General features: G+C 54.8%; 3 protein-coding genes and 3 pseudogenes across 3 annotated transcripts, besides 8 other annotated features; all 6 read left to right on the top strand.

The window, feature by feature from the left end:
* Positions 1-6,444: part of a sequence feature (areas not merged during assembly with more than two copies in the genome that could not be assigned to a particular haplotype) that runs on past the window's edge.
* Positions 231-4,972: a mobile genetic element.
* On the top strand, positions 5,421-5,927 carry Tc00.1047053509753.150 (mucin TcMUCII, putative; the record flags this gene model as incomplete). Its single annotated transcript, XM_814038.1, has 1 exon — positions 5,421-5,927. The coding sequence occupies one exon, from the start codon at positions 5,421-5,423 to the stop codon at positions 5,925-5,927; it is 507 nt and encodes a 168-aa protein (XP_819131.1).
* On the top strand, positions 6,382-7,362 carry Tc00.1047053509753.140 (mucin-associated surface protein (MASP), putative; the record flags this gene model as incomplete). Its single annotated transcript, XM_814037.1, has 1 exon — positions 6,382-7,362. The coding sequence occupies one exon, from the start codon at positions 6,382-6,384 to the stop codon at positions 7,360-7,362; it is 981 nt and encodes a 326-aa protein (XP_819130.1).
* Positions 6,445-6,672: a sequence feature (haploid, non-Esmeraldo-like haplotype).
* Positions 6,619-6,692: a sequence feature (CT-rich).
* Positions 6,673-7,617: a sequence feature (heterozygous, Esmeraldo-like haplotype).
* Positions 7,618-14,592: part of a sequence feature (areas not merged during assembly with more than two copies in the genome that could not be assigned to a particular haplotype) that runs on past the window's edge.
* Positions 7,803-7,838: a sequence feature (A-rich).
* Positions 8,404-8,628, top strand: Tc00.1047053509753.134 (annotated as a pseudogene).
* Positions 9,906-11,774, top strand: Tc00.1047053509753.126 (annotated as a pseudogene).
* Tc00.1047053509753.118 lies at positions 12,163-12,876 on the top strand (annotated as a pseudogene).
* Tc00.1047053509753.110 (mucin TcMUCII, putative) lies at positions 13,606-14,148 on the top strand (the record flags this gene model as incomplete). The annotated part of the gene is made up of 1 exon (XM_814036.1): positions 13,606-14,148. One exon carries the CDS (start codon positions 13,606-13,608, stop codon positions 14,146-14,148), a length of 543 nt encoding a protein of 180 aa, XP_819129.1.
* Positions 13,923-14,036: a microsatellite.

The raw sequence follows: 14,592 nt of genomic DNA, 5'->3' as shown, positions 1-14,592 counted from the left end.
GGCGATGGTTGTATGGTGCGTGTGGAAGCAAAGATCCCAGTGTGCACTGGCGCCTATTCGGCGAGAGCAACTGGACTGCGTGTCGTACTGGTAAGAAACCGGATGGTCAATATGTAACGGAAGAGGAGGCTTTCAATGCGATAGTCGGCGATTTTTCGGCGAGGAGCTGCTCGGATTGTGATGGCACGAATAATTCCGGAGGAACCGAGGAATATATGACTCCTGACCTCCCCTGGCTCAGCCGGCCACCTCAACGTGGTGCCAGGGTCTAGTACTCTTTGCTAGAGAGGAAGCTAAGTGTCTGCTGCCCTTCCGCTGCACGCGGAGAGGCAGGAGGCGCCGCACAAACGGGTCGGAAGGGCACCAGATGGAGCCATTTGCATGGCTGCCCGCGGAGCGGTATTTCTATCCGCTGCTGAATTCCATCGGCGCTTATCAGCGCTATACATACCGTTTGCGTGCCGTATGTGACGCGCAACAACAAAAGCTACTGCTAAGCGGAGACATTGAGCAGAACCCAGGCCCCATAGCAGTACTCCAGATGAACGTTTCTTGCCTCACGCCGTCAAAACTCGCAACATTAATGGCGCAAGGAGCAGACATAATAGCCATTCAGGAGACTTGGAAGTCGTCAGAGCAGATCGCCAGCATGCACACTGGAGATTATGTGCTCTATGCACAGTCGCGCATCCGCAAGGGAGGCGGTGTGGCGGTGCTGGTGCGGAAAACTCTCCGCTCCAAGCGTATACCTCTCGCCATCCCCCAGCATGACACCAGCCTTGAAGTGGTGGTGGTCCAGGTTGCTCTGGGCCAGAACCGTGATCTTATTGTAGCGACTGCCTATATGAGACCACCACCGCAAGTAACGCAATCCTTCAGGCGGTTAGTAAACTGCCTTCCAGCCTCGTCGCCGCTCCTGCTGTGCGGGGATTTCAACATGCATCACCCACAGTGGGAGCCATTCTTGGAGACTTCTCCAAGCGAGGTTGCTGCAGAATTTTTAGAACTGTGCACGGATGCGGGACTCACCTTGGTTAACACCCCTGGTGAGATCACGTATGCCCGTGGCACAAGAGAACGATCCTGTATCGATCTGACATGGTCAAAGCATTTGACTGTGTCAGATTGGTCAGCCTCTGTGTCGCCGCTCAGTGATCATTATATGCTGACATTTACGCCGCATCAGGCATTTAAGGATACCATACCTTCGGCACCTAAGTTTTTCTACAGTTGGGGGAAGTGCAAGTGGGATTTATTCGTCAAGGACTTCGACGCACAACTTCCGGCATACGACTATAAAAAGCAGTCCACCGGCATTAAAGCTTTCACGAGAGCGCTTATAACTTCTTATCGACGGCATTGCCCCCGCGGCATGCACAAGGACGGTCCCAGGCTTTGGGACGACACTCTCATGGAGGCAGAGCGGATGGCTACCGACAGCAAGGCCTGCTATCTACAGTTACCGACGCCCGACCGTGAGGCAGAAATGCAACGGACAAGGAGTCAATTCTTCCTCCTACTCCGAGAGCGCTTGCGCAACACGTATCTACGCCGCATCAGCAAGTTAAATCCAGGCGAGCCACTCGCATGGAAATACATTTCCGGACGAAAAAAGGCATCACTTCCATCTCTCACATCAATGTTATTGGGAGGTGGCCAACACACTTATAAAACAGCAAGGAGAGCAGCGAATGCTCTCAATCGCATCTTTCTTCCATTTCACCCCTCTCACAAGGCAGTTAGGTTTTCCAAAGGCATCAACAGACAGAGTGCATCTTTGAACGTTGGTTCTTCTTGTATTTCTGAGCCGCAGAACAACAACGAGTCTGCCGCTACGTCTACTTCAGGTTCTTCACTCTCATCTAGTTCTGAGCCACAGGATAAAAACGAAGCTGCCACCACATCTGGTTTAGTTGCTCATCTTCACTCCCCTCTTGATGCACCTTTTAATCGTACGGAACTGCTTGCTGCGCTACGTAATACGCCGTATGGCAAGGCCCCCGGACCGGATGAAGTCTACAGTGAGGCACTGCGACATATTTCGTCAAAGGGCCTCCGATTCCTTCTTCGTTGCATTAACCACAGCTGGACGACCGGTACGATTCCGGTTGAGTGGAGACGCGCTACCATCGTTCCGCTCTTAAAACCCGGTAAGTCGCCGGAACTGCTTGAGTCATATCGACCCATCAGCCTTACCTCCATTGTGAGTAAGGTTGCTGAGAAAATGGTACTGAAGAGATTGCTTTGGGTGTGGACGCCGCACCCCCACCAGTATGCATCGTCGTAGTACGCGTACTACGACGATGCAGCTGGCACACCTGATACACGAAGTGGAGCATAATAGAAATCACTATTTCCAAGTGAACCTTCCCAAGAAGAGCGGTATTGGCAATCAACTCCACTACAGACCCCATCGGACCCTGCTGGTGCTGGTTGACTTCAGCAAGGCTTTTGACTCCATAGATCATCGAGTCCTCAGTCGCTTGCTGGCTAATATTCCGGGGGTGGATTGTAGAAGGTGGCTTAGAAACTTTCTATGTGGTCGCTACGCGAAGACACGAGTTGGCCACAGACACAGCGATCGGCGTCCCATGCTGCGAGGAGCCCCTCAGGGGTCCGTGCTGGGACCGTATTTGTTCTCCCTTTACGTACACCCACTTCTCAATCTGCTGAACAGCTTTGCGGGTGTCACAGCAGACATGTATGCGGACGACCTCTCTATTATCGTTAAGGGGCAGTCCCGGGAAGACGCCATTCCCACTGCCAACATGGTTCTTCAAAAACTGCATGCGTGGAGTCAGGAAAATGGCCTGGCTATCAACCCGTCAAAGTGTGAAGCCGCTTGGTTCACACTCTCCACGCACACGGAGTCAGATTATGATCGTGAAGGAAAGCGGCCCCTGGTAGTGGCTGGATGTCAAATCCCAGTCATGGCCATAGGGGTATCGCGAACTACGAAGCTTCTCGGCATGGATCTCGTTCCACGACTGACGCTAAATGTGGCGGCCACCAAGCAATGCGCTGCCACTTCGCAACGGATATCGCAGCTACGCTGCATAGCGCACAAAGAGGCGGGACCATCTCCACATGACCTACGCACGTTCGTCATTGGATACGGTGCTTCCAAATTACGCTATGGCAGCGAGCTCATATGGGCAGTAGCGACGGATTCAGCGAGGAATGAGATGCAGAAGACGTACGCAACTCTAGCACGCATTGTCAGCGGAGTTCCGAGCACTGTCGACCCGGAATCCGCACTGCTGGAGGCTAATATGCCGCCGCTCCACGTCCTTTGCCTGCGCGCGCGGCTCTCAATATTTGAGAACACACGCGCATGTCAGATGGACTGGATGCGGAAACCCCCGCCTGAGCCACCGCCTCGCGCTGGTTTCCGCATCTCGTCATTATCTCGGGACGAGCCATATGCCTTCGTAGACGCATACACAAAGGACTATGGCATCACCGAGAGCTCACCACGCGAAGAGCGGTTCTTTCGCAGCTCCATTCCTCCCTGGTTTGCGGCCTCCGCTCACCGGGCCACCATCGGTGTGGAACTTCCGATAGACCACTCAATAGCTGACGAAGAAGAGCTGATACGGGAAAAGCGCAGAGTCAGCGAAGAGGCTCTGGCGCTGCACAGCCATCGTTCGTAGATACTTGCGACCGATGGCGGTGTCGACGTTCGCAAGTCAGCAGGGGTTGGAATACTGCTTTCATCCCCCAACTCATCGGAGATAATAGAAAAGGCCAGCATAAACTGCGGTGCACGCCCATGCAGCTACAGGACGGAATCCCGTGCGCTGCTTCTAGCCCTAGAGAAGCTGATGATCCCTCGCATCCGCCACAGGCGGAAAACCCTGCTTGTGGTTACGGACAGTCAGTCTCTTCTAGCGGCTCTAAACAAGGGCCCGCTCAGTCAGACAGACTGGACGTAGGATCAGATCTGGCAGCGTCTCTTGACACTGACGCGTGCTGGCTGGTCCGTGCACCTGCAGTTTTGTTACGGACATTGCGGAGCACATGCTAACGAGCTTGCAGATCAGTATGCGACGCAGACTATGGCAACCGGACAATACACGGAGCAAGGAATCGCACCTTTATGGCATACGGATCTGCTGACATGTTTTACTACACAGCTCACCAACAAGTGGCGTGGTACCATTCGTCAAGACACTCATCGCTACTTGCTTTGCGGCACAAGGCCATCCGATCTCAGCGGTAAGGACCTGATCACTCAGGAAGTTCTACACCGTCAGGAACTGGTTCACCTCGCAAGGGCAAGGTGCGGGGAATCTGAGCTCTGGGGCCGACTATACTGGGCCGTGAGAGATTGCACAAACCAATGCCGATTCTGCAACATCCCACCGGAACAGTCTGCATATATGCGCTCTAACAACGATCCAAATGCACCGGGGACGGACACTGTTCCCCCGTCGGCGAGGGAGGAAGACGTCTCTCCAGTAAGCAGACGGACCCTCACACGCCGTCGGAAGGAGAAATGTCCGCACTGTGATTCCACATTGACGGGATTCTCGGGTCTCGTCAGTCACTGTCGGTCATTTCATCCGGAACATCCCCCACCGCCTCCCGAGCTCAAATGTGATTTCTGTGACATGGTCTTCCCCACACGGAGAAGCACCGCACCGCACAGAAGTCGCTGCGCACACAACCCAGACGCCACACGGCATCGAAACAGCCGTGCCAGGAGGCGATCTCTGCTGCCGCAGGATCAGCCAGCTTCCACAAGCACGCCAATCGGCCCGCAGGAAACCTTGCACCATCTGCTTCTAGAATGTCCAGGCACCTTGGCTGTGTGCCAACGGCTGGGCATTGAACAGGACCTTCGCCTCGGAAAGTTCTCTCAATGGCAGTTGCTTCATAGCAGGAAACTTTTGTCGTTGCTCGACCACCTCTTCGGCACTCAGATGGCACTGTATAGCTAGACGCGCCTTTAAGAGTAGAAAAAAAAAAATGAATATTGGCTTTACTTCCCGTGGACCAACAATCCACGTGGTGTGCGGGGATCTCCTTTTTTAAATTGTTACTTTGCTTTTGTGTTGCTGTGTGCGCTGCACCTCCTCTTGTGTGTGTGCGCACCCTCCGTGAGGGCTGCAGGCACGACGGACCGCTCTCGCCGCATGTGCATGCGGTGGAGCCTTGTGTGCCGCTCCTGTTTGCTTCTCCCTCTTCCATCTGTGTGTTGGTGGTGCGGCAGGGCTGTGTGTGTGTGTGTGCCTACTGCCGTGGATTGGAGTGTGTGTCGTGCGTGGTGTGCGGCGTACGGTGCATGCCTGGCTGCTGCCCTCCCCTCGTGTGGTGTGTTCTCTGTGTGTGTGTGCCGCACCTCTCGTCTCCCCTGTTGCTCTCCATTTCCCTCACTGTGCAGATCAGCTCCACACCACTGAACGACCACACTCACGATGATGACATGCCGTCTGCTGTGCGCCCTGTTGGTGCTCGCCCTGTGCTGCTGCCCGTCCGTGTGCGCAGGGGATACTGATGGCGACGAATCAGCCGGCTCGATTTCGTTGTCCCCTCAGCCCGAAGAGGAAGTCGATGCCGATATGAGTCAGGATTTAGGTACGGACACTCATGCGGGACTGGAAAATGAGAGGACCGCTGAGAGAGGTTTACGAAATGAGGAATCTGCCTCCCCAAAGGGTCAAGAGGACAACGTTGAGTTACAGATGCCAAATACAACGACCACGACGACTACAACACGCGCACCAACTACTACGACCACCACCACTGCGCCAGCCACCACAACACAAGCACCAAGTACTACGAGTACGGAGACGCCAACCACGACGACGACCCGCGCACCGTCACGTCTTCGCGAAATCGACGGCAGCCTCAGCAGCTCTGCGTGGGTGTGTGCCCCGCTGGTGCTCGCAGTATGCGCGCTGGCGTACACCACTATGGGCTGAAGAGGTGTGTGCGGGCTGTGCGTGCCAGCACTCAACCGCGGGGACATGTGTGCGTCCCCGTGGTCCGATGTATAAAGTAAGAGTAACGATTGTTTTTTGCTTTGTTTGCTTCTGCTGCCCAGCTGCTGTGTGCTCCGCGTTGTGCCCCACATCCGTCATGTTGAACGCATCGCGGACGCACTCATATGGATGCGCAGCAGAACCCTGAGTGTAGTTTTCTTTTCTTTTTTTAATTACTGTTTTTTATTGCTTGCTTTTAGACTTCTGGTTTGCAGGGCTGTTTGAAGGTTCTGCAATTGTACTGATTTCATTTATCTCGTGGTGTGCGCTGCTGCTGCTCAGCTGCTGCCATTTGTGACTGTGCGGTGGTTTTGCGGTGTAGCGTTTGTGTCTTTCACTCTGCGTTGACGTGTTGTTAGTTTGTGCTGAAGGCTGCACGCAAGTGACAGGAGTGATGATGATGACTGGCCGTGTGCTGCTGGTGTGTGCCCTCTGCGTGCTGTGGTGCGGTGCCGGCGGGATTGTGGCCGATGATGCTGTTCCTGCTGAATTGGAAAAAGAAAATAAATCCGAGAGTTTAAAAGATGATCCTTCAGTTGATAAAACAGATACACATGAACCACAAGAAGGAATGATTGCAACTCAACAAAACGGTTTGGCCCTAAAATCTACAACAAACCCTCTCGAATTGGAAGAAGATATGGATGAGGATGAAGAAAAGGAAGATGGAAAAGGAAAAGGAAAGGCTGAAAAGGACACAAGAAGTACGGAGCAAACAGAGACACAAAAAAGTTTAACGAAAGATGGAGAAACATCGAAATTAACATCGGCACCAGGAACACCGTCAACACCGATTCCACCGGAAAGAGAGGGACAAGAAACCCCGTCAGAAACTCCACCAGGTCCACCAACAAATGGAAAACCAGCAGAAGAAACAGGCCCACCAGCATTAACAGGCTCGCAGAATGCAGCTGAGACAACAAGCACGACGTCACCGTCCCACAGTAAAACGGCGCCTGAAGCAGCAGAAACACCTTCAGGAAATGGTGAGCCAAACCAGCACAGAGAAGACGCAGAAACACCAGACTCGATGAAGGATGGACCTACAAGTCTTCCAGCGGAAACAGCAGTATCATCTGTATCTAAAAGCGGCATTGGTGGAACCCAGAAAAGGGAGGACAAGGTTGACGACAGTGATCAACGGCCTAACACCAAAGAACCACAAGACGGAATCGAAGATGGTAATACCAACGTTGCTCCTACATTCAGTGAGACTGCACAAAAAACACCAGAAACAATCACCGTCGCCAAAACAAATGACACGACGACAACTGGCGACAGTGACGGCAGCACCGCGGTCTCCCACACCACCTCCCCTCTTTTGCTTCTTCTTGTTGTTGCGGCTGCGGCTGCGGCTGCGGTGGTGGCCGCGTGAGAGTGAGTGTGAGAGAGCCATGCACCGCCCGCACACACACTCTTCCTTCTCTCTCTCTGTGTGTGTCCCCTTGCATGGACTCTCGCCCTCACCTCACCCCACGAGGCACACACAATAATGTGCCCATTGTATATATGCATGCACACCCATGCAGGCCCGCTGGTGCTCTCTTTTGCACGACACGCACCGCTGCCGTCCTGCCTGGCTGCATGGACGGAGCACCGTAACTGTTTCTGTTTTGTTTTTATTGCATTGAGTGGGCGACCTCTCTCTCTCTCCCTCTGTGTGTGTGTTTTGCTTTACGGCAGTAATGAGAGTGTGTGCGCTGGTCGTCCCACGCTTCGTTTCCTTGTTCTTGTTTTATTGTTTTTATTGTGTTGTGGTTGAGTGCACACATTTCACTTTCTGATCGGCTGCATGCTTTGGATGCGGACACTGGATTTTTGTTTTTATTTTTCTATGTTTTTGTTTTTGTTGAGGAAGCGCCAGTTTCTTGTATTCTTTTAAAGTCATTAAGATTGTCTTTGACTTTTGGCGTGCGTCGGTTGATTCACGTCACCATGCGGTCTGCATCGCCTCTGGTGCTGCTATTGATGATCTGTGCGATGTGATTTGTCGGCGGGTGTCCTGCTTTCATCCTGAAGTATTCCTTATTTCGAGACGATGTGGTGCGCTCCCACAGCGAGGTTTATCTCGTTTACGGTGAGGAAAATGCATCTCAGGGTGCAGGATGCATTGCGGGTGTGCAGCGGGGTCTGGAAGGACCGACAGGTGCCCATCCGCATCAAGAAGTCAAAAAAAGACTTGTGTGACATCAGGAAGGACTGCGGCTTCTTTTGGCGTTGCGCAGTAAATTCTTTGGACGGCGCGTTTGGCTGTAAGAATGGTGCTTTGACCTTTGCGCACGAGAACATCCTTACCGAGGAGACTGTCCCTGCTGCTGTAAACCCGCATGCGGATCGTCTGCTCGTCCGGCCACTGGAGGGTCCGCTGACTGTGTCCTCATTTGCCACGGGCAGCGTTTGCATTCGGTTCACCCACCCGCACATGGCCAGCCGCAGCACGGTGAGGCATGTTGCCGGTGTGCGTGGCAGAGCGCTGTCGGTGGTGGTGCACTCGGCGACTTCCGCGATGCCTGCAGGGGAGCACCACGACTGCGACGACATTGATGGCATGGAGCTGCAGGATGACGATGGGAGCGGGAGGACGCTGGAGTCGCACTGGTGGCAGCGCCACGCGAGGGATGAGCGGATGGCACTGATTGGTTGTGCCGGCTGCTGCAGAGGAAGCGCTCCGCACTGAACATGAGTGAATATTGCTACATGCTTTGCGCATTGGGCGTTTCTACCAGATGCTGCGCGTCGGAACGGTATTCCAGCGGTTGGTGTAGACGGAGTATCCATGAAATGTCAGCAAAACGCCCGATGGACAGTTGCCCCATCAGTGATCCCGCACTGGATGTGAGGGATGTTGAGGCTGTTATTTGGAGGGGAGAATATTTGTCTGCGGTGCCTGGGGATGAGCCCTCTTCGTGGTGTCTGGACACGCTTTCCACCAACACGACGGATGCGAGGAACCCGGAGGAGACATACATCTGAGTGCTGTAGCGCATGCGGCATTGAGGTGCCTCAGTATGCAGGTGCATTTGGAAGTGACTGAAAAGGGCAACGTCCGTTGGTCCCATGCACGGACGGGGCGACGATTGCGTGGGCCGCTCGACCCTGCGCTGGGGGAAACGCTATTTTCCGTGACCACGCGCAGGTGTGCACGATATCCGCCACCAGCGGCAGCCTACTTCCGGTGGTTCCGTGGGACGGCGAGGAGAGAGCATGTGGAGCAGGACGGTTTCACCGGCATCTACTGAACAAGGATTGCCAGGGGCATCCGTCACCGTTGCGGGGAACATTGAGACCGACCACGGCACACCACCGAAGGATGTAGACACGGCTGTTCCCCAGAAACATCCGTTGAAAGAGGAGAAGTGGATCCGGCCAGGATACCCCGACAGACCGCGAGAAGCTTCTCTCGGCGGCAGGGATCGAAGCAGCGAGACGGACGGCGAGCAGGCCCGTCCCCGACTCCCGGTGATGACACTGTTGCTGCTGCTTGTCCCTGTCCGCTGCTTCTTCTGCTTGTCTCTGCCGCCGCCGTGGCAACACTCTATCGATTTGCGGTGTGGTCGGCGTTTCGCTGCAAGGGGACTGCGCTTCCTTCTGCGCGGCCTGCAATCAGCACTGGAAGCCCAATAGAAAACGATCCATTTCAATGGGTCCCTTTCTCCATATGCATGTGCTGTGTGTACTCCGTCTGACATTGTGTTTGAAATTGGTGTTACTTCCGATGAGCACTGCTCTTCTTGTGTTGGTTGCCGATGTGGGGCCACCGTATGGTCGTATGGCATTGCTTGTGTGCTTGTTAGATTTTCTGAGACGCACATACACAAAAAACGATGCGAGTCAAATGTGCGCACACAAGACACACACACGCATATCCAAGCACATTGTCTGTGTGACTTCTACTTGACATGGTATGCGGGGCGGGTTGGTGCGAGCAAGGCCGTCGGAAGCGGGCAGCCGCGTGAGCCCAGCAATGGCGTTTGTGGTTGTGCGCGGGATCATATGTTCCATCAGATGCTTGACGTCGTTCATGGATTGTCCAAAGTTTATTACTGCGATGCCCATGCTGCGGCTGTGCTAAACTGCTCACTGCGTCTCCATGATCTCATGGAGCACGGCGTGACGCTGCTCGGGGACCTTATGACGCCGCGGCAGCCGATTATCAGCAGCCCTGCGCGCTACTTTTTTGCCGTGGAGGATGCGTCTGTGAGCCGCGTGGCTGAGGATTGGATGGCAAAGGTCCCGCACAGGGATGCACACATCTTTGCGTTGGGGTGCACCCCGCATCGCCGCCTTCAACTGGTGCGGGCTCGGATAGCGCCGAGGGCGATGCTTTCCAAGGACAGTATGTTAGACTTCGCCGCCACTGAAGTGCTGGTGTTCCACCCCAGCATGCAGAATGGGCTCCCTCAGCTGCTGTCGCCACTGTCGCCGCCGACTCGAGAGTCCGTTTTGAACGCTGCTGAGTCACTTATTGTGGCGGCTTTTCACGCCATGAACAACGGTGTGCCTGTTATTCGCCACCAAAACGGAGGCAGCATCTGCCATGGGTTTGCCAGGACCTTTTTTGAGGGCTTTTCAGGCTCTGCCACGACGAGCCGGATTTCGCTTAGTGGCGCCGACAGCCGCGGCAACCCGGTGCGGATCATCGTTGATTGGGGCTGTGTCACGGTGACGCCGCTGATGCACCAACGCACATGTCAGTGTCTGCTTGATGACCTGATGCCGCTGGAGAATAAATTGTATGAGCAGACCCGTAGGAATCGTCTGGGTGAGGACTCGAAGCGGCAGTAATTGATGAGGAAGATGTATACTGGTGCTCCTACCGTCATTGTTTTCTTGCGCACTGCGTGTAGGAGCCTTCGGTGACGCTGAAAAAACTCCATGCGTATCATCCTGGATTGGCGCAGGGCGTGGAGCCGAAGGCCAATCTTGCGGAGTTGAGCAGTGCGGTGTGGGCTCAGCCGGAGTTTCGGGAGAGGCAAGCCAGACTGTCGCTGCACATCGATTTTTTGCGCGAGGCTTGTGGCACAGTACCGGGAGAAGCGACTGGCGGAGGTGCGGGAGGTGGAAAAAGACATCGTCGCTGGGCACAAACACCTCAGGAAAAACCTGGATGGCGTGCGGCACCTGACGAGGGATACCGCGATGCCCCGGCCAGTGCGACTGCGTCTTCTCCTGTTGCTTGTGACTGCGAGCAGCACCGACGAGTTGACGGAGGCCAAGAAGCAGCAGCTGATCCGAGACAGTGGACTGACGCCCGAAGCCCATTTGTTTGCGAACCTTGAGCATCTGACGAGGAGGGCCGGGAGCGTGCAACGATACAGCACGGCGTCGGCGCAGGGCGGACGGAGCACGAGTTCCTCTGCGAGCAACGCCGCGACGGACGAGGATCCCTTTCTGAAGCAGAACTGTATGATGATGGAGACGGCGGGCAGGAATAGGATGCTGCGGGTTGAGCTGTCGTTGGCATCGGTGCAGCGCGATCATGCGATGAGGCCAAATGGCGCGAGTGGTGGTCAAAACAGTGGAGCATGAGGGAAAACCGCCGGGCCATTTCAAGGGTGTGGTGGCAAGTGGGAGAATCATCCTGATCTGTGTGGCGGTGATGTTGGGACGATTGCCCTCACAACTCCTCAGCGCATAGTGCTGCTTGTTTTGGGTGGTGTGGCCTGCAGCGAGAGGCGCTCGGTCCATGAGATATCCAAAAGGTATGGCTGTGATGTGTTCTTTGGGGAAACCTCGCTGCGTCCTGAGGTGCGTTTGTGCAGGGAATTAGCATCCTACGGCACTGTGACTCAGGTGCGGGACACGCACAGGAATGCATCGAGGGCCAAAGAGTGGAACAGAAGCAACCACACACGATTGCGGGTGTCTGTGGAAATTGTGTGCGCTTCTTCTTGCATTCCGTTCCTTTCCAAGAAGCGTTTCATACGATGCACGTGTGTGTGTTTCAACGGCTGCGCTGCTTGCATTTTACCTTTGTTTTCTTGCGTGTGCGTTTGCGGGCCATTTCCATGCAACTAAGAAGGTGGCTAAAAAAGGAAAGACATTTGTGGAGAATGCACCCACGGTTTCAGTGTTCATCCACTGGTGCTGACCTTTTTTGCTGGGGCATTTGTGCGCGCTTTCCCCTCCATTGTCTATTTTTTTCGCGCAGGAATCAACGGGTGGGCATTCGTGAGTGCTGCGGCGGGCTGTTGCTGCCCTCGCCAGGACGCGCTTAACGGCGGCAGTTCCATCACTTTTTGCACAAAAGGAATGGGACTTTCTCCGGATCCTCACCGCAGGCACATGCCGTGGACGGCCGCAAAGGAGTGTGTGCCCGGTGTTGTTCGTAGCTCCAAGGAAAAGATGGTGTTGGATGGAGCACAGCGAGTGGATGTGGAATGTGTCGACCGTGCATCGCAGGTGTATCCGCTGGAGACATTGCGGGTGGCCGTCGCCACATGCGAGTACAACACATTTGGAAGAAAAAACATTTTTAATTGGTCTCTCAGGTGGAATCCAATGTGCTCAGGCAATGCTTTACTGCAAGGAGTGGCCGGAGGGGACGCACGACGAGGACGCCACTCGCACCGTCATTTATTTCCGTCGCCGCGAGACCACAACGCAGCCCGCGCCAATACGCCTTGCGGAGTTTCCGAGGCGGCATGCGCTGTTCTGTTTGCCGCCACTGTTCCCCCATCCCCGAGCGTCGGTGCAGACGTCCCTGTCGATGCAAGTTCCTATCGATTGCGGACACACCCATTGATTGATGCGGCCGGCACCGCCCCCAGCAGCTGGTGCAGTGGGACTGGGGACGAGATCGCAGCACAACAATTTCAGTCAGATGGTGCTGGCAGCCCTGTCAGCGTCTCGCCTACCACAGCGGCGAGCACAGAAATCGACGGGGCAGGAAAGGAATCAAATGACTGCCAGGGAAACAATTGTCTTTTAACATCGCTCCCAGTCAAACAGCCGGAAGAATTAACGACAACATCAGTCACTAACAATGACGAAGGAACAACGACCACCGCCGATATCGACAGCAGCACGGCGGTCTTCTACACCACCTCCCATCCTTTGCGTCTTACTGTCACGTATGCGTGCTGCTGCTGCTGCGGTGGTGGCGGCGGTGCCTGCATGAAGTGGTGTGCGCTGAATATGAACGAAGGCCGATGGCAACTGAATTGTTTTTGCGGTGAATATTGGCTGCACTTCCCGTGGACCAACAATCCACGTGGTGTGCGGGGATCTCCTTTTTTATTATTGTTACTTTGCTTTTGTGCTGCTGTGTGCGCTGCGCCTCCTCTTGTGTGTGTGCGTACCCTCCGTGAGGGGTGCCGACACGACGGACCGCTCTCGCCGTATGTGCATGCGGTGGAGCCTTGTGTGCCGCTCCTGTTTGCTTCTCCCTCCTCCATCTGTGTGTTGGTGTTGCGGCAGGGCTGTGTGTGTGTGTGTTGCCGTGGATTGGAGTGTGTGTCGTGCGTGGTGTGCGGCGTACGGTGCATGCCTGGCTGCTGCCCTCTCCTCGTGTGGTGTGCCCTCTGTGTGTGTCTGCCGCACCTCTCGTCCCCCCTGTTGCTCTCCATGTCCCTCACTGTGCAGATCAGCTCCACACCACTGAACGACCACACTCACGATGATGACGACGTGCCGTCTGCTGTGCGCCCTGTTGGTGCTCGCCCTGTGCTGCTGCCCGTTAGTGTGCGCGGCAGATTCTGAAAAAGTTCAAGTTTCTGATGTTACTTTAGCCCCCACAGGTTTATCGTCCTCCTCAACAGAGGAAGGACAGGTGAAGGGTCAGTCAGGACCGCCAGCACCACCAGTGACCGAGGCGGCTGAGAAGCCAGGAGAAAATGCCGGAGCGGGACAAAGTTTGACCGGTACGCCAGGGTTACAAATTGACACTAATAAATCCGCAGGCGAAACAGATCAGGACGCGGAAGCTTCTGCCCAGACGACCACGACGACTACAACACGCGCACCAACTACGACCACGACCACCACGACTACCACCACTGCGCCAGAGGCGCAAAGGACTACGAGCACAGAGACGCCAACCACGACGACCCACGCACCGTCACGTCTTCGCGAAATCGACGGCAGCCTCAGCAGCTCTGCGTGGGTGTGTGCCCCGCTGCTGCTCGCCGTATGCGCGCTGGCGTACACCGCTGTGGGCTGAAGAGGTGTGTGCGAGCTGTGCGTGCTAGCACTCAGCCACGAGGATTTGTGCGCTTCTACTGTGGTCTGATGTATAAAGTAAGAGTAATAATTATGATTGTGTTTTGCTTTGCTTGCTTCTGCTGCCGTGCTGTGTGCTCCGCGTTGTGGCTCCCTGTATCCGTCACGTTGAACGCATCCCAGACACGCTCATATGCATGACAGGCACAGGATTTTTTAAATGGGCACATATCTTTGGATGCGCGCATTTGCACCGGAGCCATTTAATGCAGCTCTTGTTTTTTTTCTAACTTTATTACTCTTGTTTCCTTTTGCTTTGCTTTTACTTGTTTAGTGTTTTATTGCTGTTTAATTGCTGCGGGGCAGTGTACGTTTTTGCCCTTTCACTGATTACAGCTGTCTCATGGTGTGTGCGCTGCTGTTGCCGGTGCTGGAATCGTGCCAT

This window comes from Trypanosoma cruzi, genomic scaffold (genome assembly GCF_000209065.1).
Source record: "Trypanosoma cruzi strain CL Brener 1047053516447 genomic scaffold, whole genome shotgun sequence".
NCBI lineage: Eukaryota > Euglenozoa > Kinetoplastea > Trypanosomatida > Trypanosomatidae > Trypanosoma > Trypanosoma cruzi.
This window is presented reverse-complemented; position numbering and strand designations above follow the sequence as displayed.